Raw genomic sequence first — 27,486 nt, 5'->3', positions numbered from 1 at the left:
GACTACAGTGGGAGGGAGATTGGAGAGAGATGTACAGGTCCTGACTACAGTGGGAGGGAGATTGGAGAGAGATGTACAGGTCCTGACTACAGTGGGAGGGAGATTGGAGAGAGATGTACAGGTCCTGACTACAGTGGGAGGGAGATTGGAGAGAGATGTACAGGTCCTGACTACAGTGGGAGGGAGATTGGAGAGATATGTACAGGTCCTGACTACAGTGGGAGGGAGATTGGAGAGAGATGGACAGGTCCTGACTACAGTGGGAGGGAGATTGGAGAGAGATGTACAGGTCCTGACTACAGTGGGAGGGAGATTGGAGAGAGATGTACAGGTCCTGACTACAGTGGGAGGGAGATTGGAGAGAGATGTACAGGTCCTGACTACAGTGGGAGGGAGATTGGAGAGAGATGTACAGGTCCTGACTACAGTGGGAGGGAGATTGGAGAGAGATGGACAGGTCCTGACTACAGTGGGAGGGAGATTGGAGAGAGATGTACAGGTCCTGACTACAGTGGGAGGGAGATTGGAGAGAGATGTACAGGTCCTGACTACAGTGGGAGGGAGATTGGAGAGAGATGTACAGGTCCTGACTACAGTGGGAGGGAGATTGGAGAGAGATGTACAGGTCCTGACTACAGTGGGAGGGAGATTGGAGAGAGATGGACAGGTCCTGACTACAGTGGGAGGGAGATTGGAGAGAGATGGACAGGTCCTGACTACAGTGGGAGGGAGATTGGAGAGAGATGTACAGGTCCTGACTACAGTGGGAGGGAGATTGGAGAGAGATGTACAGGTCCTGACTACAGTGGGAGGGAGATTGGAGAGAGATGGACAGGTCCCTGACTACAGTGGGAGGGGAGATTGGAGAGAGAGATGTACAGGTCCTGACTACAGTGGGAGGGAGATTGGAGAGAGATGGACAGGTCCTGACTACAGTGGGAGGGAGATTGGAGAGAGATGGACAGGTCCTGACTACAGTGGGAGGGAGATTGGAGAGAGATGTACAGGTCCTGACTACAGTGGGATGGAGATTGGAGAGAGATGGACAGGTCCTGACTACAGTGGGAGGGAGATTGGAGAGAGATGGACAGGTCCTGACTACAGTGGGAGGGAGATTGGAGAGAGATGTACAGGTCCTGACTACAGTGGGAGGGAGATTGGAGAGAGATGGACAGGTCCTGACTACAGTGGGAGGGAGATTGGAGAGAGATGGACAGGTTCTGACTACAGTGGAAGGGAGATTGGAGAGAGATGTACAGGTCCTGACTACAGTGGGAGGGAGATTGGAGAGAGATGTACAGGTCCTGACTACAGTGGGAGGGAGATTGGAGAGAGATGTACAGGTCCTGACTACAGTGGGAGGGAGATTGGAGAGAGATGTACAGGTCCTGACTACAGTGGGAGGGAGATTGGAGAGAGATGTACAGGTCCTGACTACAGTGGGAGGGAGATTGGAGAGAGATGTACAGGTCCTGACTACAGTGGGAGGGAGATTGGAGAGAGATGTACAGGTCCTGACTACAGTGGGAGGGAGATTGGAGAGATGTACAGGTCCTGACTAAAGTGGGAGCAAGATTGGAGAGAGATGTACAGGTCCTGACTACAGTGGGAGGGAGATTGGAGAGAGATGTACAGGTCCTGACTACAGTGGGAGGGAGATTGGAGAGAGATGGACAGGTCCTGACTACAGTGGGAGGGAGATTGGAGAGAGATGGACAGGTCCTGACTACAGTGGGAGGGAGATTGGAGAGCAGTTAAAGGTGAAATAATAGTAATTTAGATCCTGGTAGTTCTCTTGAACAGAACATCAGCTGACCTTCAGACAGACCCAGTCATAGTAGTTAACTTCCTGTTGAGTAGTTAACTTCCTGTTGAGTAGTTAACTTCCTGTTGTCACGGTTTGATCAGTAGTTTCCGTTTCCTACATAGTGCACTACTTCTGAGCAGAGCCCTATGGGTCAGTAGTGCACTACTTCTGAGCAGAGCCCTATGGGTCAGTAGTGCACTATAAAGGGAATAGGGTTCCATTTGGGACTTCAGCTCCCGGGCTGATGGCTGATGTCTCTGTTAATATGCTAATCATCTACTGTATTATAACATGCTTTCTGTGGTGTGATGTCATGGTCCCCTAGCTATCCACTGAAACGTTAGGGTCCATGGTTTTAGTGTCTACAGTAGTTTACCTAGCCGTGTTTCCTCTATTGTATCAGCCCCCAGAGACCCCTGGCATGATACTGGACTGGACTGGACTATTACCCAGAGAACACTGCCAGACCAGCTGCAGGCTTGGCTCTCCGTATGGAATGAAGGCCATTGTCTGGAACCACCAGAGCCCACTCTGACCAGAGGCATTGCAAACAGTCATAATAGAGCAAATCACTCAAATTTTAATGGTCACATGCGCCGAATACAACAGGTGTAGACTTTACAGTGAAATGCTTCCTTAGGAGCCAGTCAACAACACTGCAGAGTTGAAAAGTAAGAAACATATGAACACACTGCAGAGTTGAAAAGTAAGAAACATATTAAAACACTGCAGAGAGCCATGTTATTAACACAATAAAAACAATAACCAGGATATATACAGGGAGTACCAGGTAATAACATGACTATATACAGGAAGTACCAGGTAATAACATGGCTATATACAGGAAGTACCAGGTAATAACATGGCTATATACAGGAAGTACCAGGTAATAACATGGCTTTATACAGGAAGTACCAGGTAATAACATGGCTATATACAGGAAGTACCAGGTAATAACATGGCTATATACAGGACGTACCAGGTAATAACATGGCTATATACAGGAAGTACCAGGTAATAACATGGCTATATACAGGAAGTACCAGGTAATAACATGGCTTTATACAGGAAGTACCAGGTAATAACATGGCTATATACAGGAAGTACCAGGTAATAACATGGCTATATACAGGAAGTACCAGGTAATAACATGGCTATATACAGGAAGTACCAGGTAATAACATGGCTATATACAGGAAGTACCAGGTAATAACATGGCTATATACAGGGAGTACCAGGTAATAACATGGCTATATACAGGGAGTACCAGGTAATAACATGGCTATATACAGGGAGTACCAGGTAATAACATGGCTATATACAGGAAGTACCAGGTAATAACATGGCTATATACAGGAAGTACCAGGTAATAACATGGCTATATACAGGAAGTACCAGGTAATAACATGGCTATATACCGGAAGTACCAGGTAATAACATGGCTATATACAGGAAGTACCAGGTAATAACATGGCTATATACAGGAAGTACCAGGTAATAACATGGCTATATACAGGAAGTACCAGGTAATAACATGGCTATATACAGGAAGTACCAGGTAATAACATGGCTATATACAGGAAGTACCAGGTAATAACATGGCTATATACAGGGAGTACCAGGTAATGACATGGCTATATACAGGAAGTACCAGGTAATGACATGGCTATATACAGGAAGTACCAGGCAATGACATGGCTATATACAGGAAGTACCAGGTAATGACATGGCTATATACAGGAAGTACCAGGCAATGACATGACTATATACATGAAGTACCAGGTAATAACATGGCTATATACAGGAAGTACCAGTACTGAGTCAATGTGCAGGGGTACCAGGTAATAACATGGCTATATACAGGAAGTACCATGTAATAACATGGCTATATACAGGAAGTACCAGTACTGAGTCAATGTGCAGGGTACCAGGTAATAACATGGATATATACAGGAAGTACCAGTACTGAGTCAATGTGCAGGGTACCAGGTAATAACATGGCTATATACAGGGAGTACCAGTACTGAGTGGATGTGCAGGGGTACCAGGTAGTTGAGTTAATATGTACATGTAGGTTGGGGTAAAAGTGACTAGTCAATCAGGATATATAATAAACAGTAGCAGCATGTGAAGACTGTGAAAGTCTGTCTATGTGCGAGTGTGTGTGTGTTTTGTGTGTGTGTGAGCTGATGTAGTGTGTTTGTGTGTGTGTGTGTGTGTGTGTGTGTGTTTTGTGTGTGTGTGAGCTGATGTAGTGTGTGTGTGTGTGTGTGTGTGTTTTGTGTGTGTGTGAGCTGATGTAGTGTGTGTGTGTGTGTGTGTGTGTGTGTATGTGTGTGTTTTGTGTGTGTGTGAGCTGATGTAGTGTGTGTGTGTGTGTGTGTGTGTGTGTATGTGCATAGAGTCAGTGCAAAACAATTTGTTGTTGAACTTCATCAACTATCTGTTTCCTGTTGGAGTATTGTATGAAAGGAACCGTCTGTGGTAGATTGTGAAATGCAGGATATTTTTTCTGGAGAAGTCTTTGGCAGGGTTAGGGTTAGGGTCTGTGGCAGGGTTAGGGTCTGTGGCAGGGTTAGGGTCTGTGGCAGGGTTAGGGTTAGGGTTAGGTTAGGGTTAGGGTTAGGTTAGGGTTAGGGTCTGTGGCAGGGTTAGGGTCTGTGGCAGGGTTAGGGTCTGTGGCAGGGTTAGGGTTAGGGTTAGGTTAGGGTTAGGGTCTGTGGCAGGGTTAGGGTCTGTGGCAGGGTTAGGGTTAGGTTAGGGTTAGGGTCTGTGGCAGGGTTAGGGTCTGTGGCAGGGTTAGGGTCTGTGGCAGGGTTAGGGTTAGGGTTAGGTTAGGGTTAGGGTTAGGTTAGAGTTAGGGTCTGTGGCAGGGTTAGGGTCTGTGGCAGGGTTAGGGTCTGTGGCAGGGTTAGGGTTAGGGTTAGGGTTAGGTTAGGGTTAGGTTAGGGTTAGGGTTAGGTTAGGGTTAGGGTTAGGTTAGGGTTAGGGTCTGTGGCAGGGTTAGGGTCTGTGGCAGGGTTAGGGTCTGTGGCAGGGTTAGGGTATGTGGCAGGGTTAGGGTCTGTGGCAGGGTTAGGGTCTGTGGCAGGGTTAGGGTCTGTGGCAGGGTTAGGGTATGTGGCAGGGTTAGGGTCTGTGGCAGGGTTAGGGTCTGTGGCAGGGTTAGGATCTGTGGCAGGGTTAGGGTTAGGGTCTGTGGCAGGGTTAGGGTCTGTGGCAGGGTTAGGGTTAGGTGGCAGGGTTAGGGTTAGGGTTAGGTTAGGGTCTGTGGCAGGGTTAGGGTTAGGTTAGGGTTAGGGTCTGTGGCAGGGTTAGGGTCTGTGGCAGGGTTAGGGTTAGGGTCTGTGGCAGGGTTAGGGTTAGGGTTAGGTTAGGGTCTGTGGCAGGGTTAGGGTTAGGTTAGGGTTAGGGTCTGTGGCAGGGTTAGGGTCTGTGGCAGGGTTAGGGTCTGTGGCAGGGTTAGGGTCTGTGGCGGGGGAGACTGATGCTGTGGGATTATTTCTCTAGCGAGGCGCTACATATCTAGATAGAACAGGTGATAAACAGATTGACCTCAGCGTCAGCCCTGTGAGGGGGGAGGACCCAAGGAGTATACCATTAGACAAAGAGGAGGGGGGTTACCCAAGGAGTATACCATTAGACAAAGAGGAGGGGGGTTACCCAAGGAGTATACCATTAGGCAAAGAGGAGGGGGGTTACCCAAGGAGTATACCATTAGCCAAAGAGGAGGGGGGTTACCCAAGGAGTATACCATTAGCCAAAGAGGAGGGGGGGTTACCCAAGGAATATACCATTAGACAAAGAGGAGGGGGGGTTACCCAAGGAGTATACCATTAGACAAAGAGGAGGGGGGTTACCCAAGGAGTATACCATTAGACAAAGAGGAGGGGGGTTACCCAAGGAGTATACCATTAGACAAAGAGGAGGGGGGTTACCCAAGGAGTATACCATTAGACAAAGAGGAGGGGGGTTACCCAAGGAGTATACCATTAGGCAAAGAGGAGGGGTTACCCAAGGAGTATACCATTAGCCAAAGAGGAGGGGGGTTACCCAAGGAGTATACCATTAGACAAAGAGGAGGGGGGTTACCCAAGGAATATACCATTAGACAAAGAGGAGGGGGGTTACCCAAGGAATATACCATTAGACAAAGAGGAGGGGGGTTACCCAAGGAGTATACCATTAGGCAAAGAGGAGGGGGGTTACCCAAGGAGTATACCATTAGACAAAGAGGAGGGGGTTACCCAAGGACAATACCATTAGACAAAGAGGAGGGGGGTTACCCAAGGACAATACCATTAGACAAAGAGGAGGGGGGTTACCCAAGGAGTATACCATTAGACAAAGAGGAGGGGGGTTACCCAAGGAGTATACCATTAGACACACAGTAACCTCTAGTTTGTGCTGTGTAACCACGGTAACCTCTAGTTTGTGCTGTGTAACCACAGTAACCTCTAGTTTGTGCTGTGTAACCACAGTAACCTCTAGTTTGTGCTGTGTAACCACGGTAACCTCTAGTTTGTGCTGTGTAACCTCAGTAACCTCTAGTTTGTGCTGTGTAACCTCAGTAACCTCTAGTTTGTGCTGTGTAACCTCAGTAACCTCTAGTTTGTGCTGTGTAACCACAGTAACCTCTAGTTTGTGCTGTGTAACCTCAGTAACCTCTAGTTTGTGCTGTGTAACCACAGTAACCTCTAGTTTGTGCTGTGTAACCACGGTAACCTCTAGTTTGTGCTGTGTAACCACAGTAACCTCTAGTTTGTGCTGTGTAACCTCAGTAACCTCTAGTTTGTGCTGTGTAACCTCTAGTTTGTGCTGTGTAACCTCATGAAGCATTCTACAGACACACAGTAACCTCTAGTTTGTGCTGTGTAACCACAGTAACCTCTAGTTTGTGCTGTGTAACCTCAGTAACCTCTAGTTTGTGCTGTGTAACCTCATGAAGCATTCTACAGACACACAGTAACCTCTAGTTTGTGCTGTGTAACCACAGTAACCTCTAGTTTGTGCTGTGTAACCACAGTAACCTCTAGTTTGTGCTGTGTAACCACAGTAACCTCTAATTTGTGCTGTGTAACCTCTAGTTTGTGCTGTGTAACCACAGTAACCTCTAATTTGTGCTGTGTAACCTCTAGTTTGTGCTGTGTAACCTCATGAAGCATTCTACAGACACACAGTAACCTCTAGTTTGTGCTGTGTAACCACAGTAACCTCTAGTTTGTGCTGTGTAACCTCAGTAACCTCTAGTTTGTGCTGTGTAACCACAGTAACCTCTAGTTTGTGCTGTGTAACCTCATGAAGCATTCTACAGACACACAGTAACCTCTAGTTTGTGCTGTGTAACCACAGTAACCTCTAGTTTGTGCTGTGTAACCTCTAGTTTGTGCTGTGTAACCACAGTAACCTCTAGTTTGTGCTGTGTAACCACAGTAACCTCTAGTTTGTGCTGTGTAACCTCTAGTTTGTGCTGTGTAACCTCAGTAACCTCTAGTTTGTGCTGTGTAACCTCATGAAGCATTCTACAGACACACAGTAACCTCTAGTTTGTGCTGTGTAACCACGGTAACCTCTAGTTTGTGCTGTGTAACCACAGTAACCTCTAGTTTGTGCTGTGTAACCACGGTAACCTCTAGTTTGTGCTGTGTAACCTCATGAAGCATTCTACAGACACACAGTAACCTCTAGTTTGTGCTGTGTAACCACAGTAACCTCTAGTTTGTGCTGTGTAACCACAGTAACCTCTAGTTTGTGCTGTGTAACCACAGTAACCTCTAGTTTGTGCTGTGTAACCACGGTAACCTCTAGTTTGTGCTGTGTAACCTCAGTAACCTCTAGTTTGTGCTGTGTAACCTCAGTAACCTCTAGTTTGTGCTGTGTAACCACAGTAACCTCTAGTTTGTGCTGTGTAACCACAGTAACCTCTAGTTTGTGCTGTGTAACCACAGTAACCTCTAGTTTGTGCTGTGTAACCACAGTAACCTCTAGTTTGTGCTGTGTAACCACAGTAACCTCTAGTTTGTGCTGTGTAACCACGGTAACCTCTAGTTTGTGCTGTGTAACCTCAGTAACCTCTAGTTTGTGCTGTGTAACCTCAGTAACCTCTAGTTTGTGCTGTGTAACCACAGTAACCTCTAGTTTGTGCTGTGTAACCACAGTAACCTCTAGTTTGTGCTGTGTAACCACAGTAACCTCTAGTTTGTGCTGTGTAACCACGGTAACCTCTAGTTTGTGCTGTGTAACCTCAGTAACCTCTAGTTTGTGCTGTGTAACCTCAGTAACCTCTAGTTTGTGCTGTGTAACCTCAGTAAACTCTAGTTTGTGCTGTGTAACCACAGTAACCTCTAGTTTGTGCTGTGTAACCTCAGTAACCTCTAGTTTGTGCTGTGTAACCACAGTAACCTCTAGTTTGTGCTGTGTAACCACGGTAACCTCTAGTTTGTGCTGTGTAACCACAGTAACCTCTAGTTTGTGCTGTGTAACCTCAGTAACCTCTAGTTTGTGCTGTGTAACCACAGTAACCTCTAGTTTGTGCTGTGTAACCACGGTAACCTCTAGTTTGTGCTGTGTAACCTCAGTAACCTCTAGTTTGTGCTGTGTAACCTCTAGTTTGTGCTGTGTAACCACAGTAACCTCTAGTTTGTGCTGTGTAACCACGGTAACCTCTAGTTTGTGCTGTGTAACCTCATGAAGCATTCTGCAGACTCAGCTATATTTATCAGCTATCAGCCTCAGACTGCAGACGCTCAGGCAGTGGGGGAGCATGTGTGTGCAGACTGCAGAGTGCCCGCTGCCTGTGGTGTGTGTGTGTGTGTGGGGTGTGTGTGTGTGTGTGTGTGTGTGTGTGTGGTGTGTGTGTGTGGTATGTGGCGGGTGTGATGTGTGTGTCTGTGGTGTGTGCGTGTGTGTGGTGTGTGTGTGTGTGTGTGTGTGTGGTGTGTGTGTGGTATGTGGCGTGTGTGGTGTGGTGTGTGTGACGAGGGTGTGTCAGGATCAGAAATCTTTGCTACACTACGGCACTGCACCAAGATCAGAGAGACACACCTTCCTCCCTCAACCTCCCCCTCCTCCTCCTGTCTCCTCCTCTCCCTCCTCTCAACCTCCCCCTCCTCCTCCTCCTCCTCCTCCTCCTGTCTCCTCCTCTCCCTCCTCTCAACCTCCCCCTCCTCCTCCTCCTCCTGTCTCCTCCTCCTCCCCCTCCTCCCCTGTCTCCTCCTCCCCCTGTCTCCTCCTCCTCCCCCTCCTCCCCCTGTCTCCTCCTCCCCCTGTCTCCTCCTCCCCTCCCCTCTACCTCCCCCTCCTCCTCCTGTCTCCTCCTCCCCCCTCCTCTCAACCTCCCCCTCCTCCCCTGTCTCCTCCTCCTCCCCCCTCCTCCCCTGTCTCCTCCTCCCCCGTCTCCTCCTCCCCCGTCTCCTCCTCCTCCCCCTCCTCCCCGTCTCCTCCTCTCCCTCCCCCTCCTCCCCGTCTCCTCCCTGTCTCTCCTTCTCCTCCCCTCTCCCCTTCTCCTCCCCTGTCTCCCCTTCTCCTCCCCTGTCTCCCCTTCTCCTCCCCGTCTCCCCTGTCTCCCCTTCTCCTCCCCTGTCTCCCCTGTCTCCCCTTCTCCTCCCCTGTCTCCCCTTCTCCTCCCCCTGTCTCCCCTGTCTCCTCTCCCTCCCCCCTCCTCCCTCTCCTCTCCTGTCTCCACTTCTCCTCCCCCTGTCTCCCCGTCTCCTCCCGTCTCCCCTTCTCCTCCCCTATCTCCCCTTCACCTCCCCCTGTCTTCTCCACTCCCTCCCCCCTCCTCCCCGTCTCCTCCCCTGTCTCCCCTTCTCCTCTCCCTGTCTCCCGTTCTCCTCCCCTGTCGCTCCTGTCTCCCCTTCTCTTCCCCCTGTCTCCTCCTCTCCCTCCCCCCTCCTCCCCATCTCCTCTCCTGTCTCCACTTCTCCTCCACGTCTCCCCTGTCTCCCCTTCTCCTCCCCTGTCTCCCCTTCTCCTCCCCTGTCTCCCTTCTCCTCCCCTGTCTCTCCTTCTCCTCCCCCTGTCTCCCGTTCTCCTCCCCTGTCGCTCCTGTCTCCCCTTCTCTTCCCCCTGTCTCCTCCTCTCCCTCCCCCCTCCTCCCCATCTCCTCTCCTGTCTCCACTTCTCCTCCCGTCTCCCCTGTCTCCCCTTCTCCTCCCCTGTCTCCCCTTCTCCTCCCTGTCTCCCTTCTCCTCCCCTGTCTCCCCTTCTCCCCGCTCCTTCTCTCCTGTCTCCCCTGTCTCCCCTTCTCCCTCCCTGTCTCCCCTTCTCCTCCCCTTTCTCCCCTTCTCCTCCCTGTCTCCCCTTCTCCTCCCTTTGTCTCCCCTGTCTCCCCTTCTCCTCCCCTTTCTCCCCTTCTCCTCCCCTGTCTCCCCTTCTCCTCCCTCTGTCTCCCTGTCTCCCCTTCTCCTACACTGTCTCCCCTTCTGCTCCCCCTATCTCCCCTTCTCCTCCCCCTGTCTCCCCTTCTCCTACACTGTCTCCCCTTCTGCTCCCCCTATCTCCCCTTCTCCTCCCCTGTCTCCCCTTCTCCTACACTGTCTCCCCTTCTGCTCCCCCTATCTCCCCTTCTCCTCCCCCTGTCTCCCCCTTCTCCTCCCCTGTCTCCCCTTCTGCTCCCCCTGTCTCCCTATCTCCCTTCTCCTCCCCTGTCTCCCCTTCTGCTCCCCCTGTCTCCCCTGTCTCCCTTCTCCTACACTGTCTCCCCTTCTGCTCCCCCTATCTCCCCTTCTCCTCCCCCTGTCTCCCCTTCTCCTACACTGTCTCCCCTTCTGCTCCCCTATCTCCCTTCTCCTCCCCTGTCTCCCCCTTCTCCTACACTGTCTCCCCTTCTGCTCCCCCTATCTCCCTTCTCCTCCCCCTGTCTCCCCTTCTCCTCCCCTGTCTCCCCTTCTGCTCCCCCTGTCTCCCCTATCTCCCCTTCTCCTCCCCTGTCTCCCCTTCTGCTCCCCCTGTCTCCCCTATCTCCCCTTCTCCTCCCCCTGTGTCCCCTTCTCCTCCCCCTGTCTCCCCTTCTCCTCCCCCTGTCTCCCCTTCTCCTCCCCCTGTCTCCCCTTCTCCTCCCCCCTGTCTCCCCTTCTCCTCCCCTGTCTCCCCTTCTCCTCCCCTGTCTCCCCTTCTCCTCCCCTGTCTCTCCTTCTCCTCCCCCTGTCTCCCCTTCTCCTCCCCTGTCTCCCCTTCTCCTCCCCTGTCTCCCCTTCTCCTCCCCCTGTCTCCCCTGTCTCCCCTTCTCCTCCCCCTGTCTCTCCTTCTCCTCCCCCTGTCTCCCCTTCTCCTCCCCTGTCTCCCCTTCTCCTCCCCTGTCTCTCCTTCTCCTCCCCCTGTCCCTGTCTCCCCTTCTCCTCCCCTGTCTCCCCTTCTCCTCCCCCTGTCTCCCCTTCTCCTCCCTGTCTCTCCTTCTCCTCCCCCTGTCTCCCTGTCTCCCCTTCTCCTCCCCCTGTCTCCCCTTCTCCTCCCCTGTCTCTCCTTCTCCTCCCCCTGTCTCCCCTGTCTCCCCTTCTCCTCCCCCTGTCTCCCCTTCTCCTCCCCTGTCTCCCCTTCTCCTCCCCTGTCTCTCCTTCTCCTCCCCCTGTCTCCCCTGTCTCCCCTTCTCCTCCCCTGTCTCCCCTTCTCCTCCCTGTCTCTCCTTCTCCTCCCCCTGTCTCCCCTTCTCCTCCCCTGTCTCCCCTTCTCTCCTCCCCTGTCTCCCCTTCTCCTCCCCCTGTCCCCCTGTCTCCCCTTCTCCTCCCTGTCTCCTTCTCCTCCCCCTGTCTCCCCTGTCTCCCCTTCTCCTCCCCTGTCTCTCCTTCTCCTCCCCCTGTCTCCCCTTCTCCTCCCTCTTTCTCCCCTTCTCCTCCCCTGTCTCCCTCCCTACCTCCTCCTACTCCCCCTATCTCTTCACCTCCTCCTCCTCCTCCCTACCTTCCCCTCCTCCCCCTGTCTCCCCCTGTCTCCCGGTCTCTGCCAGATACTCTGTGTCCTCATCTAGTCTGAGCACAGGGAGTCTGGGAGTCTTCCCTAGGAGGAGTGAGCCTACTGTAGAGCTTTGGTTGGTAATGGATGGGATTCACCTCCCATAGCATTAGGTTGATGAAGCTAAACACATACATCTATATAGTGGATCTGATGAAGCTAAACACATACATCTATATAGTGGATCTGATGAAGCTAAACACATACATCTATATAGTGGATCTGATGAAGCTAAACACATACATCTATATAGTGGATCTGATGAAGCTAAACACATACATCTATATAGTGGATCTGATGAAGCTAAACACATACATCTATATAGTGGATCTGATGAAGCTAAACACAGACATCTATATAGTGGATCTGATGAAGCTAAACACATACATCTATGTAGTGGATCTGATGAAGCTAAACACATACATCTATATAGTGGATCTGATGAAGCTAAACACATACATCTATAGAGTGGATCTGATTAAGCTAAACACATACATCTATATAGTGGATCTGATGAAGCTAAACACATACATCTATAGAGTGGATCTGATGAAGCTAAACACAGACATCTATATAGTGGATCTGATGAAGCTAAACACATACATCTATATAGTGGATCTGATGAAGCTAAACACATACATCTATATAGTGGATTTTATTACTATCTGTTTACAGCCCATATATTACTATCTGTTTACAGCCCATATATTACTATCTGTTTACAGCCCATATATTACTATATGTTTACAGCCCATATATTACTATCTGTTTACAGCCCATATATTACTATATGTTTACAGCCCATATATTACTATCTGTTTACAGCCCATATATTACTATCTGTTTACAGCCCATATATTACTATCTGTTTACAGCCCATATATTACTATCTGTTTACAGCCCATATATTACTATCTGTTTACAGCCCATATATTACTATCTGTTTACAGCCCATATATTACTATCTGTTTACAGCCCATATATTACTATCTGTTTACAGCCCATATATTACTATCTGTTTACAGCCCATATATTGCTATCTGTTTACAGCCCATATATTGCTATCTGTTTACAGCCCATATATTACTATCTGTTTACAGCCCATATATTACTATCTGTTTACAGCCCAGATATTACTATATGTTTACAGCCCATATATTACTATCTGTTTACAGCCCATATATTACTATCTGTTTACAGCCCATATATTACTATCTGTTTACAGCCCATATATTACTATCTGTTTACAGCCCATATATTACTATCTGTTTACAGCCCATATATTACTATCTGTTTACAGCCCATATATTACTATCTGTTTACAGCCCATATATTACTATCTGTTTACAGCCCATATATTACTATCTGTTTACAGCCCATATATTACTATCTGTTTACAGCCCATATATTACTATCTGTTTACAGCCCATATATTTCTATCTGTTTACAGCCCATATATTACTATCTGTTTACAGCCCATATATTACTCTCTGTTTACAGCCCATATATTACTATCTGTTTACAGCCCATATATTACTATCTGTTTACAGCCCATATATTACTATCTGTTTACAGCCCATATATTACTATCTGTTTACAGCCCATATATTACTATCTGTTTACAGCCCATATATTACTCTCTGTTTACAGCCCATATATTACTATCTGTTTACAGCCCATATATTACTATCTGTTTACAGCCCATATATTACTATCTGTTTACAGCCCATATATTACTATCTGTTTACAGCCCATATATTACTATCTGTTTACAGCCCATATATTACTATCTGTTTACAGCCCAGATATTACTATCTGTTTACAGCCCATATATTACTATCTGTTTACAGCCCATATATTACTATCTGTTTACAGCCCATATATTACTATCTGTTTACAGCCCATATATTACTATCTGTTTACAGCCCATATATTACTATCTGTTTACAGCCCATATATTACTATCTGTTTACAGCCCATATATTACTATCTGTTTACAGCCCATATATTACTATCTGTTTACAGCCCATATATTACTATCTGTTTACAGCCCATATATTACTATCTGTTTACAGCCCATATATTACTATCTGTTTACAGCCCATATATTACTCTCTGTTTACAGCCCATATATTACTATCTGTTTACAGCCCATATATTACTATCTGTTTACAGCCCATATATTACTATCTGTTTACAGCCCATATATTACTATCTGTTTACAGCCCATATATTACTATCTGTTTACAGCCCATATATTACTATCTGTTTACAGCCCATATATTACTATCTGTTTACAGCCCATATATTACTATCTGTTTACAGCCCAGATATTACTATCTGTTTACAGCCCATATATTACTATCTGTTTACAGCCCATATATTACTATCTGTTTACAGCCCATATATTACTATCTGTTTACAGCACATATATTACTATCTGTTTACAGCCCATATATTACTATCTGTTTACAGCCCATATATTACTATCTGTTTACAGCACATATATTACTCTCTGTTTTATGCCCAGATATTGCTAATATTCTCCATAACAACACTCTTGCTGTATCTGGGCTCCCGAGTGGCGCAGCGGTCTAAGGCACTGCATCTCAGTGCTTGAGGCGTCACTACAGACCCTGGTTCGATTCCAGGCTGTATCACAACCGGCCTTGATTGGGAGTCCCATAGGGCGGCGCACAATTGGCCCAGCGTCGTCCGGGTTTGGCCGGTGTAGGCCGTCATTGTAAAGAAGAATGTGTTCTTAACTGACTTGCCTAGTTAAATAAAGGTTAAATAAAGGTTAAATAAACACTCTGCACAATGCTACTCTTATAGCCTATCTAACAGACAAACAGTGCACAGAGCCAGCTATAATGTTGCCATGGTTTCTGTCTGTCTCTGTCTGTCTCCCTGGCAGGTAGCCGATGTACTGTATAACAGGAGCAGGGACTACTGTCTGTTGATCATCAGAGACTACTGTCTGTTAATCAGGGACTACTGTCTGTTAATCATCAGGGACTACTCTCTGTTAATCAGGGACTACTGTCTGTTAATCATCAGGGACTACTGTCTGTTGATCATCAGGGACTACTCTCTGTTAATCAGGGACTACTGTCTGTTAATCATCAGGGACTACTCTCTGTTAATCAGGGACTACTGTCTGTTAATCATCAGGGACTACTTTCTGTTAATCAGGGACTACTGTCTGTTAATCATCAGGGACCACTGTCTGTTAATCAGGGACTACTGTCTGTTAATCAGCAGGGACCACTGTCTGTTAATCATCAGGGACTACTCTCTGTTAATCAGGGACTATTGTCTGTTAATCATCAGGGACTACTGTCTGTTAATCAGGGACTACTGTCTGTTGATCATCAGGGACTACTCTCTGTTAATCAGGGACTACTGTCTGTTAATCAGCAGGGACTACTGTCTGTTAATCAGGGACTACTGTCTGGTGATCATCAGGGACTACTCTCTGTTAATCAGGGACTACTGTCTGTTAATCATCAGGGACTACTCTCTGTTAATCAGCAGGGACTATTGTCTGTTAATCAGGGACTACTGTCTGTTAACCAGCAGGGACTACTGTATGTTAATCAGCAGGGACTACTGTCTGTTAATCATCAGGGACTACTGTCTGTTGATCAGCAGGGACTACTGTCTGTTAATCAGCAGGGACTACTGTCTGTTAATCAGCAGGGACTACTGTCTGTTAATCATCAGGGACTACTTTCTGTTAATCATCAGGGACTACTGTCTGTTAATCAGCAGGGACTACTGTCTGTTAATCAGCAGGGACTACTGTCTGTTAATCAGCAGGGACTACTGTCTGTTAATCAGCAGGGACTACTGTCTGTTAATCAGCAGGGACTACTGTCTGTTAATCAGCAGGGACTACTGTCTGTTAACCAGCAGGGACTACTGTCTGTTGATCAGCAGGGACTACTGTCTGTTGATCAGCAGGGACTACTGTCTGTTAATCATCATGGACTACTGTCTGTTAATCAGGGACTACTCTGTTAATTAGCAGGGAATACTGTCTGTTAATCAGGGACTACTGTCTGTTAATCATCAGGGACTACTGTCTGTTAATCATCAGGGACTACTGTCTGTTAATCAGCAGGGACTATTGTCTGTTGACCAGCAGGGACTACTGTATGTTAATCATCAGGGACTACTGTCTGTTAATCAGCAGGGACTACTGTATGTTGATCAGCAGGGACTACTGTCTTTTAATGAGCAGGACCTACTGTCTGTTAATCAGCAGGGACTACTGTCTGCTAATCAGCAGGGACTACTGTATGTTAATCATCAGGGACTACTGTCTGTTAATCAGCAGGGACTACTGTATGTTGATCAGCAGGGACTACTGTCTTTTAATCAGCAGGGACTACTGTCTGTTAATCAGCAGGGACTACTGTCTGTTAATCAGCAGGGACTACTGTCTGTTAATCATCAGGGACTACTGTCTGTTAATCATCAGGGACTATTGTCTGTTAACCAGCAGGGACTACTGTATGTTAATCAGCAGGGACTACTGTCTGTTAATCATCAGGGACTACTGTATGTTAATCATCAGGGACTACTGTCTGTTAATCATCAGGGACTACTGTCTGTTAATCAACAGGGACTACTGTCTGTTAATCAGGGACTACTGTCTGTTAATCAGGGACTACTGTCTGTTAATCATCAGGGACTAATGTCTGTTAATCAGCAGGGACCACTGTCTGTTAATCAGGGACTACTGTCTGTTAATCAGCAGGGACTACTGTCTGTTAATCAGGGACTACTGTCTGTTAATCAGGGACTACTGTCTGTTAATCAGGGACTACTGTCTGTTAATCAGCAGGGACTACTGTCTGTTAATCATCAGGGACTACTGTCTGTTAATCAGCAGGGACTACTGTCTGTTAATCAGCAGGGACTACTGTCTGTTAATCAGCAGGGACTACTGTCTGTTAATCAGCAGGGACTACTGTATGGTAATCAGCAGGGACTACTGTCTGTTAATCAGCAGGGACTACTGTCTGTTGATCATCAGGGACTACTGTCTGTTAATCATCAGGGACTACTGTCTGTTAATCAGGGACTACTGTCTGTTAATCAGCAGGGACTACTGTCTCTTAATCAGGGACTACTGTCTGTTAATCAGCAGGGACTACTGTCTGTTAATCAGCAGGGACTGCTGTCTGTTGATCAGCAGGGACTACTGTCTGTTAATCAGCAGGGACTACTGTATGTTAATCAGCAGGGACTACTGTCTGTTAATCAGCAGGGACTACTGTATGTTAATCATCAGGGACTACTGTCTGTTAATCATCAGGGACTACTGTCTGTTAATCAGCAGGGACTACTGTCTGTTAATCAGCAGGGACTACTGTCTGTTAATCAGCAGGGACTACTGTCTGTTAATCAGCAGGGACTACTGTATGTTAATCATCAGGGACTACTGTCTGTTGATCAGCAGGGACTACTGTCTGTTAATCAGGGACTACTGTCTGTTGATCAGGGACTACTGTCTGTTAATCAGGGACTACTGTCTGTTAATCAGGGACTACTGTCTGTTAATCATCAGAGACTACTGTCTGTTGATCAGCAGCCAGTTGTCAGGTTGTGAGATTGGAGCTGGTGTCTTTAGAAAGGGCTGTTCTCTGTCAGGGTGGAGACTGTCTCAGCGCTCACCAGCTCACCTGAGGTTGGCCCTTCCAATAATCACATTGATCTTCTCTGGTGTTGATCTTCAATGCACTAAATATGATGAACTAACTGGCATGTGTGTGTGTGTGTGTGTGTGTGTGTGTGTGTGTGTGTGTGTGTGTGTGTTATGTGTGTGTGTGTGTGTGTGTGTGTGTGTGTGTGTGTGTGTGTGTGTGTGTGTGTGTGTGTGTGTGTGAATGCAGTATACATGGGGTACTACCTGTCCACTCAGTGTAGATAGTAAACCAGGTGATCTCTCTCTGTGTCCCAGTCTACTGTCCACTCAGTGTAGATAGTAAACCAGGTGATCTCTCTCTGTGTTCCAGTCTACTGTCCACTCAGTGTAGATAGTAAACCAGGTGATCTCTCTCTGTGTCCCAGTCTACTGTCCACTCAGTGTAGATAGTAAACCAGGTGATCTCTCTCTGTGTTCCAGTCTACTGTCCACTCAGTGTAGATAGTAAACCAGGTGATCTCTCTCTGTGTTCCAGTCTACTGTCCACTCAGTGTAGATAGTAAACCAGGTGATCTCTCTCTGTGTTCCAGTCTACTGTCCACTCAGTGTAGATAGTAAACCAGGTGATCTCTCTCTGTGTTCCAGTCTACTGTCCACTCAGTGTAGATAGTAAACCAGGTGATCTCTCTCTGTGTTCCAGTCTACTGTCCACTCAGTGTAGATAGTAAACCAGGTGATCTCTCTCTGTGTTCCAGTCTACTGTCCACTCAGTGTAGATAGTAAACCAGGTGATCTCTCTCTGTGTTCCAGTCTACTGTCCACTCAGTGTAGATAGTAAACCAGGTGATCTCTCTCTGTGTTCCAGTCTACTGTCCACTCAGTGTAGATAGTAAACCAGGTGATCTCTCTCTGTGTTCCAGTCTACTGTCCACTCAGTGTAGATAGTAAACCAGGTGATCTCTCTCTGTGTTCCAGTCTACTGTCCACTCAGTGTAGATAGTAAACCAGGTGATCTCTCTCTGTGTTCCAGTCTACTGTCCACTCAGTGTAGATAGTAAACCAGGTGATCTCTCTCTGTGTTCCAGTCTACTGTCCACTCAGTGTAGATAGTAAACCAGGTGATCTCTCTCTGTGTCCCAGTCTACTGTCCACTCAGTGTAGATAGTAAACCAGGTGATCTCTCTCTGTGTTCCAGTCTACTGTCCACTCAGTGTAGATAGTAAACCAGGTGATCTCTCTCTGTGTCCCAGTCTACTGTCCACTCAGTGTAGATAGTAAACCAGGTGATCTCTCTCTGTGTTCCAGTCTACTGTCCACTCAGTGTAGATAGTAAACCAGGTGATCTCTCTCTGTGTTCCAGTCTACTGTCCACTCAGTGTAGATAGTAAACCAGGTGATCTCTCTCTGTGTCCCAGTCTACTGTCCACTCAGTGTAGATAGTAAACCAGGTGATCTCTCTCTGTGTTCCAGTCTACTGTCCACTCAGTGTAGATAGTAAACCAGGTGATCTCTCTCTGTGTTCCAGTCTACTGTCCACTCAGTGTAGATAGTAAACCAGGTGATCTCTCTCTGTGTCCCAGTCTACTGTCCACTCAGTGTAGATAGTAAACCAGGTGATCTCTCTCTGTGTTCCAGTCTACTGTCCACTCAGTGTAGATAGTAAACCAGGTGATCTCTCTCTGTGTTCCAGTCTACTGTCCACTCAGTGTAGATAGTAAACCAGGTGATCTCTCTCTGTGTTCCAGTCTACTGTCCACTCAGTGTAGATAGTAAACCAGGTGATCTCTCTCTGTGTTCCAGTCTACTGTCCACTCAGTGTAGATAGTAAACCAGGTGATCTCTCTCTGTGTTCCAGTCTACTGTCCACTCAGTGTAGATAGTAAACCAGGTGATCTCTCTCTGTGTTCCAGTCTACTGTCCACTCAGTGTAGATAGTAAACCAGGTGATCTCTCTCTGTGTTCCAGTCTACTGTCCACTCAGTGTAGATAGTAAACCAGGTGATCTCTCTCTGTGTTCCAGTCTACTGTCCACTCAGTGTAGATAGTAAACCAGGTGATCTCTCTCTGTGTTCCAGTCTACTGTCCACTCAGTGTAGATAGTAAACCAGGTGATCTCTCTCTGTGTTCCAGTCTACTGTCCACTCAGTGTAGATAGTAAACCAGGTGATCTCTCTCTGTGTTCCAGTCTACTGTCCACTCAGTGTAGATAGTAAACCAGGTGATCTCTCTCTGTGTTCCAGTCTACTGTCCACTCAGTGTAGATAGTAAACCAGGTGATCTCTCTCTGTGTTCCAGTCTACTGTCCACTCAGTGTAGATAGTAAACCAGGTGATCTCTCTCTGTGTCCCAGTCTACTGTCCACTCAGTGTAGATAGTAAACCAGGTGATCTCTCTCTGTGTCCCAGTCTACTGTCCACTCAGTGTAGATAGTAAACCAGGTGATCTCTCTCTGTGTTCCAGTCTACTGTCCACTCAGTGTAGATAGTAAACCAGGTGATCTCTCTCTGTGTTCCAGTCTACTGTCCACTCAGTGTAGATAGTAAACCAGGTGATCTCTCTCTGTGTTCCAGTCTACTGTCCACTCAGTGTAGATAGTAAACCAGGTGATCTCTCTCTGTGTCCCAGTCTACTGTCCACTCAGTGTAGATAGTAAACCAGGTGATCTCTCTCTGTGTCCCAGTCTACTGTCCACTCAGTGTAGATAGTAAACCAGGTGATCTCTCTCTGTGTTCCAGTCTACTGTCCACTCAGTGTAGATAGTAAACCAGGTGATCTCTCTCTGTGTTCCAGTCTACTGTCCACTCAGTGTAGATAGTAAACCAGGTGATCTCTCTCTGTGTTCCAGTCTACTGTCCACTCAGTGTAGATAGTAAACCAGGTGATCTCTCTCTGTGTCCCAGTCTACTGTCCACTCAGTGTAGATAGTAAACCAGGTGATCTCTCTCTGTGTCCCAGTCTACTGTCCACTCAGTGTAGATAGTAAACCAGGTGATCTCTCTCTGTGTTCCAGTCTACTGTCCACTCAGTGTAGATAGTAAACCAGGTGATCTCTCTCTGTGTTCCAGTCTACTGTCCACTCAGTGTAGATAGTAAACCAGGTGATCTCTCTCTGTGTTCCAGTCTACTGTCCACTCAGTGTAGATAGTAAACCAGGTGATCTCTCTCTGTGTTCCAGTCTACTGTCCACTCAGTGTAGATAGTAAACCAGGTGATCTCTCTCTGTGTTTCAGTCTACTGTCCACTCAGTGTAGATAGTAAACCAGGTGATCTCTCTCTGTGTTCCAGTCTACTGTCCACTCAGTGTAGATAGTAAACCAGGTGATCTCTCTCTGTGTTCCAGTCTACTGTCCACTCAGTGTAGATAGTAAACCAGGTGATCTCTCTCTGTGTTCCAGTCTACTGTCCACTCAGTGTAGATAGTAAACCAGGTGATCTCTCTCTGTGTTCCAGTCTACTGTCCACTCAGTGTAGATAGTAAACCAGGTGATCTCTCTCTGTGTTCCAGTCTACTGTCCACTCAGTGTAGATAGTAAACCAGGTGATCTCTCTCTGTGTTCCAGTCTACTGTCCACTCAGTGTAGATAGTAAACCAGGTGATCTCTCTCTGTGTCCCAGTCTACTGTCCACTCAGTGTAGATAGTAAACCAGGTGATCTCTCTCTGTGTCCCAGTCTACTGTCCACTCAGTGTAGATAGTAAACCAGGTGATCTCTCTCTGTGTTCCAGTCTACTGTCCACTCAGTGTAGATAGTAAACCAGGTGATCTCTCTCTGTGTTCCAGTCTACTGTCCACTCAGTGTAGATAGTAAACCAGGTGATCTCTCTCTGTGTTCCAGTCTACTGTCCACTCAGTGTAGATAGTAAACCAGGTGATCTCTCTCTGTGTTCCAGTCTACTGTCCACTCAGTGTAGATAGTAAACCAGGTGATCTCTCTCTGTGTTCCAGTCTACTGTCCACTCAGTGTAGATAGTAAACCAGGTGATCTCTCTCTGTGTCCCAGTCTACTGTCCACTCAGTGTAGATAGTAAACCAGGTGATCTCTCTCTGTGTTCCAGTCTACTGTCCACTCAGTGTAGATAGTAAACCAGGTGATCTCTCTCTGTGTTCCAGTCTACTGTCCACTCAGTGTAGATAGTAAACCAGGTGATCTCTCTCTGTGTCCCAGTCTATTGTCCACTCAGTGTAGATAGTAAACCAGGTGATCTCTCTCTGTGTTCCGGTCTACTGTCCACTCAGTGTAGATAGTAAACCAGGTGATCTCTCTCTGTGTTCCGGTCTACTGTCCACTCAGTGTAGATAGTAAACCAGGTGATCTCTCTCTGTGTTCCAGTCTACTGTCCACTCAGTGTAGATAGTAAACCAGGTGATCTCTCTCTGTGTTCCAGTCTACTGTCCACTCAGTGTAGATAGTAAACCAGGTGATCTCTCTCTGTGTTCCAGTCTACTGTCCACTCAGTGTAGATAGTAAACCAGGTGATCTCTCTCTGTGTTCCAGTCTACTGTCCACTCAGTGTAGATAGTAAACCAGGTGATCTCTCTCTGTGTTCCAGTCTGACACTAATGCCAGCTACCTGAGGGCAGCCCGGGCAGGGAACCTAGAGAAGGCTTTGGATTACCTGAAGACTGGGGTCGAAATCAACATCTGTAACCAGGTCAGTCCCTAACCATTAACCTTAACCCCTGATCCCTAAAACCTAACCCCTAACCATATAGACTGATCCCTAAAACCTAACCCCTAACCATATAGACTGATCCCTAAAACCTAACCCCTAACCATATAGACTGATCCCTAAAACCTAACCCCTAACCATATAGACTGATCCCTAAAACCTAACCCCTAACCATATAGACTGATCCCTAAAACCTAACCCCTAACCATATAAACGGATCCCTAAAACCTAACCCTAACCATATAGACTGATCCCTAAAACCTAACCCCCTAACCATATGACTGATCCCTAAAACCTAACCCCTAACCATATAGACTGATCCCTAAAACCTAACCCCTAACCATATAGACTGATCCCTAAAACCTAACCCCTAACCATATAGACTGATCCCTAAAACCTAACCCCTAACCATATAGACTGATCCCTAAAACCTAACCCCTAACCATATAGACTGATCCCTAAAACCTAACCCCTAACCATATAGACTGATCCCTAAAACCTAACCCCTAACCATATAGACTGATCCCTAAAACCTAACCCCTAACCATATAGACTGATCCCTAAAACCTAACCCCTAACCATATAGACTGATCCCTAAAACCTAACCCCTAACCATATAGACTGATCCCTAAAACCTAACCCCTAACCATATAGACTGATCCCTAAAACCTAACCCCTAACCATATAGACTGATCCCTAAAACCTAACCCCTAACCATATAGACTGATCCCTAAAACCTAACCCCTAACCATATAGACTGATCCCTAAAACCTAACCCCTAACCATATAGACTGATCCCTAAAACCTAACCCCTAACCATATAGACCGATCCCTAAAACCTAACCCCTAACCATATAGACTGATCCCTAAAACCTAACCCCTAACCATATAGACTGATCCCTAAAACCTAACCCCTAACCATATAGACTGATCCCTAAAACCTAACCCCTAACCATATAGACTGGGGTCGAAATCAACTTCTGTAACCAATTCAGTCCCTATCCATGACCCCTGACCCCTAACCCCTAAACTCTGACCCCTAACCCAACCAGGTCAGATAGACAACTCCCTCATCTTTCTTTAGAATTCTCCTCAGTGAAACCCAGCCCAGAAGCTATATTAGTTGTTTGTAAATGTTAGTTCTGATCTGGATGATCCATAGATCCTGATCTCTCTGTGTTCACCACTATCTCTCTGTGTTCACCACTATCTCTCTGTGTTCACCACTATCTCTCTGTGTTCACCACTATCTCTCTGTGTTCACCACTATCTCTCTGTGTTCACCACTATCTCTCTGTGTTCACCACTATCTCTCTGTGTTCACCACTATCTCTCTGTGTTCTCCACTATATCTCTGTGTTCACCACTATCTCTCTGTGTTCACCACTATCTCTCTGTGTTCACCACTATCTCTCTGTGTTCACCACTATCTCTCTGTGTTCACCACTATCTCTCTGTGTTCACCACTATCTCTCTGTGTTCACCACTATCTCTCTGTGTTCACCACTATCTCTTTGTGTTCTCCACTATCTCTCTGTGTTCACCACTATCTCTCTGTGTTCACCACTATCTCTCTGTGTTCTCCACTATCTCTCTGTGTTCTCCACTATCTCTCTGTGTTCACCACTATCTCTCTGTGTTCACCACTATCTCTCTGTGTTCACCACTATCTCTCTGTGTTCACCACTATCTCTCTGTGTTCACCACTATCTCTATGTGTTCACCACTATCTCTCTGTGTTCTCCACTATCTCTCTGTGTTCACCACTATCTCTCTGTGTTCACCACTATCTCTCTGTGTTCTCCACTATCTCTCTGTGTTCACCACTATCTCTCTGTGTTCACCACTATCTCTCTGTGTTCACCACTATCTCTCTGTGTTCACCACTATCTCTCTGTGTTCACCACTATCTCTCTGTGTTCACCACTATCTTTCTGTGTTCTCCACTATCTCTCTGTGTTCACCACTATCTCTCTGTGTTCACCACTATCTCTCTGTGTTCACCACTATCTCTCTGTGTTCACCACTATCTCTCTGTGTTCACCACTATCTCTTTGTGTTCTCCACTATCTCTCTGTGTTCTCCACTATATCTCTGTGTTCACCACTATCTCTCTGTGTTCACCACTATCTCTCTGTGTTCACCACTATCTCTCTGTGTTCTCCACTATATCTCTGTGTTCACCACTATCTCTCTGTGTTCACCACTATCTCTCTGTGTTCACCACTATCTCTCTGTGTTCACCACTATCTCTCTGTGTTCTCCACTATCTCTCTGTGTTCACCACTATCTCTCTGTGTTCACCACTATCTCTCTGTGTTCTCCACTATCTCTCTGTGTTCACCACTATCTCTCTGTGTTCTCTGTCCTCCTGTAGAATGGCCTCAACGCCCTCCATCTTGCCTCTAAAGAAGGCCATGTGGAGGTGGTTACAGAACTCATCAAGCTGGGAGCCAATGTGGACGCAGCAACTAAGGTTAGCCCCGCCCCTCTCCTCCTCTGACAAGTTGGTAATAAGATAGGAGGAGCCCTGACTTGTAGCCTATAGGGAGGAGGGAGGGGGGAGTCAGTCCCTGACTGGTTACCTATAGGGAGGAGGGAGGGAGGAGTCAGTCCCTGACTGGTTACCTATTGGGAGGAACAGAACAAGCTATATTATATGGAGAGGGTGCTAGAGGAAGGAACAGAACAAGCTATATTATATGGAGAGGGTTGTAGAGGAAGGAACAGAACAAGCTATATTATATGGAGAGGGTGCTAGAGGAAGGAACAGAACAAGCTATATTATATGGAGAGGGTGCTAGAGGAAGGAACAGAACAAGCTATATTATATGGAGAGGGTGGTAGAGGAAGGAACAGAACAAGCTATATTATATGTAGAGGGTGCTAGAGGAAGGAACAGAACAAGCTATATTATATGGAGAGGGTGGTAGAGGAAGGAACAGAACAAGCTATATTATATGGAGAGGGTGGTAGAGGAAGGAACAGAACAAGCTATATTATATGGAGAGGGTTGTAGAGGAAGGAACAGAACAAGCTATATTATATGGAGAGGGTGCTAGAGGAAGGAACAGAACAAGCTATATTATATGGAGAGGGTGCTAGAGGAAGGAACAGAACAAGCTATATTATATGGAGAGGGTGCTAGAGGAAGGAACAGAACAAGCTATATTATATGGAGAGGGTTGTAGAGGAAGGAACAGAACAAGCTATATTATATGGAGAGGGTGCTAGAGGAAGTAACAGAACAAGCTATATTATATGGAGAGGGTGCTAGAGGAAGGAACAGAACAAGCTATATTATATGGAGAGGGTGCTAGAGGAAGGAACAGAACAAGCTATATTATATGTAGAGGGTTGTAGAGGAAGGAACAGAACAAGCTATATTATATGGAGAGGGTGGTAGAGGAAGGAACAGAACAAGCTATATTATATGGAGAGGGTGGTAGAGGAAGGAACAGAACAAGCTATATTATATGTAGAGGGTGGTAGAGGAAGGAACAGAACAAGCTATATTATATGTAGAGGGTGGTAGAGGAAGTAACAGAACAAGCTATATTATATGGAGAGGGTGCTAGAGGAAGGAACAGAACAAGCTATATTATATGGAGAGGGTTGTAGAGGAAGGAACAGAACAAGCTATATTATATGGAGAGGGTGCTAGAGGAAGGAACAGAACAAGCTATATTATATGTAGAGGGTGGTAGAGGAAGTAACAGAACAAGCTATATTATATGGAGAGGGTGGTAGAGGAAGGAACAGAACAAGCTATATTATATGTAGAGGGTGGTAGAGGAAGGAACAGAACAAGCTATATTATATGGAGAGGGTGCTAGAGGAAGGAACAGAACAAGCTATATTATATGTAGAGGGTGCTAGAGGAAGGAACAGAACAAGCTATATTATATGTAGAGGGTGCTAGAGGAAGTAACAGAACAAGCTATATTATATGTAGAAGGTGCGAGAGGAAGGAACAGAACAAGCTATATTATATCAATCAATCAATTTTATTTTATATAGCCCTTCTTACATCAGCTAATATCTCGAAGTGCTGTACAGAAACCCAGCCTAAAACCCCAAACAGCTAGTAATGCAGGTGTAGAAGCACGGTGGCTAGGAAAAACTCCCTAGAAAGGCGAAAGCCTAGGAAGAAACCTAGAGAGGAACCAGGCTATGAGGGGTGGCCAGTCCTCTTCTGGCTGTGCCGGGTGGAGATTATAACAGAACCATGCCAAGATGTTCAAAAATGTTCATAAGTGACAAGCATGGTCAAATAATAATCAGGAATAAATCTCAGTTGGCTTTTCATAGCCGATCATTAAGAGTTGAAAACAGCAGGTCTGGGACAGGTAGGGGTTCCATAACCGCAGGCAGAACAGTTGAAACTGGAATAGCAGCAAGGCCAGGCGGACTGGGGACAGCAAGGAGTCACCACGGACGGTAGTCCCGACGTATGGTCCTAGGGCTCAGGTCTCTCAGTTGGCTTTTCATAGCCGATCATTAAAGAGTTGAAAACAGCAGGTCTGGGACAGGTAGGGGTTTCGTAGCCGCAGGCAGAACATTATATGTAGAGGGTGCTAGAGGAAGTAACAGAACAGCAGCTGTTCCTGACTGACAGGATACATTATCTCACTGTCTCTCTCTCTCTGTCTCTCTGTCTGTCTGTCTGTCTGTCTGTCTGTCTGTCTGTCTGTCTGTCTGTCTGTCTGTCTCTCTGCCTGTATGTATGTATGTCTGTCTCTCTGCCTGTCTGCCTGTCTGTCTGTCTGTCTGTCTGTCTGTCTGTCTGTCTCTCTCTCTCTCTGGCTCTCTCTCTCTCTCTCTCTCTCTCTGGCTCTCTCTCTCTCGCTCTCTCTCTCTCTCTCTCTCTCTGGCTCTCTCTCTCTCTCTCTCTCTCTCTCTCTCTCTCTCTCTCTCTCTCTCTCTCTCTCTCTCTCTGGCTCTCTCTCTCTCTCTCTCTCTCTCTCTCTCTCTCTCTCTCCCCCTACACTCCCTCTCTCTCCTATCCCCCATACCTCCCTGTGTCTTTCTAGAAAGGGAACACAGCTCTCCACATAGCGTCTCTGGCTGGTCAGGTGGATGTAGTGAAGGAGCTGGTGACCAACGGAGCTAACATCAACGCACAGTCTCAGGTGAGTCATATAATGATGGTGTTGTAGTCGTGCGCGGTCGTGGGTGAACAGGGAGTACAGGAGGGGACTAAGCACGCTCCCCTGAGGGGCCCCCGTGTTGAGGATCAGCGTGGCGGATCTGTTATTGCCTACCCTCATCACCTGGCAGCGGCCTGTCAGGAAGTCCAGCATCCAGTTGCAGAGGGAGGTGTTCAGTCCCAGGGTCCTGAGCTTAGTGATGAGCTTGGAGGGCACTAAAGATGTTGGATCTTAATTTGGCCCCTTTCGTCGCAG

The 27,486-nt window shown here is 46.8% G+C and overlaps 1 protein-coding gene across 1 annotated transcript in view; it reads left to right on the top strand.

Moving 5' to 3' along the window:
• The window catches only part of LOC123488308 (ankyrin-3-like), a 73,070-nt gene extending 45,830 nt beyond the window's left edge, over nucleotides 1-27,240 (top strand). Inside the window, exons 2-4 of the mRNA XM_045219218.1 lie at nucleotides 21,962-22,063; nucleotides 24,459-24,557; nucleotides 27,115-27,240. Of these exons, the coding sequence (XP_045075153.1) occupies nucleotides 21,962-22,063; nucleotides 24,459-24,557; nucleotides 27,115-27,240 (327 nt within the window). The remainder of the gene's footprint in view (nucleotides 1-21,961; nucleotides 22,064-24,458; nucleotides 24,558-27,114) is intronic.
• The last annotated feature ends 246 nt before the right edge of the window (nucleotides 27,241-27,486 follow it).

Source organism: Coregonus clupeaformis, unplaced genomic scaffold (assembly GCF_020615455.1).
Source record: "Coregonus clupeaformis isolate EN_2021a unplaced genomic scaffold, ASM2061545v1 scaf2149, whole genome shotgun sequence".
Taxonomy (NCBI): Eukaryota; Metazoa; Chordata; class Actinopteri; order Salmoniformes; family Salmonidae; genus Coregonus; species Coregonus clupeaformis.
This window is presented reverse-complemented; position numbering and strand designations above follow the sequence as displayed.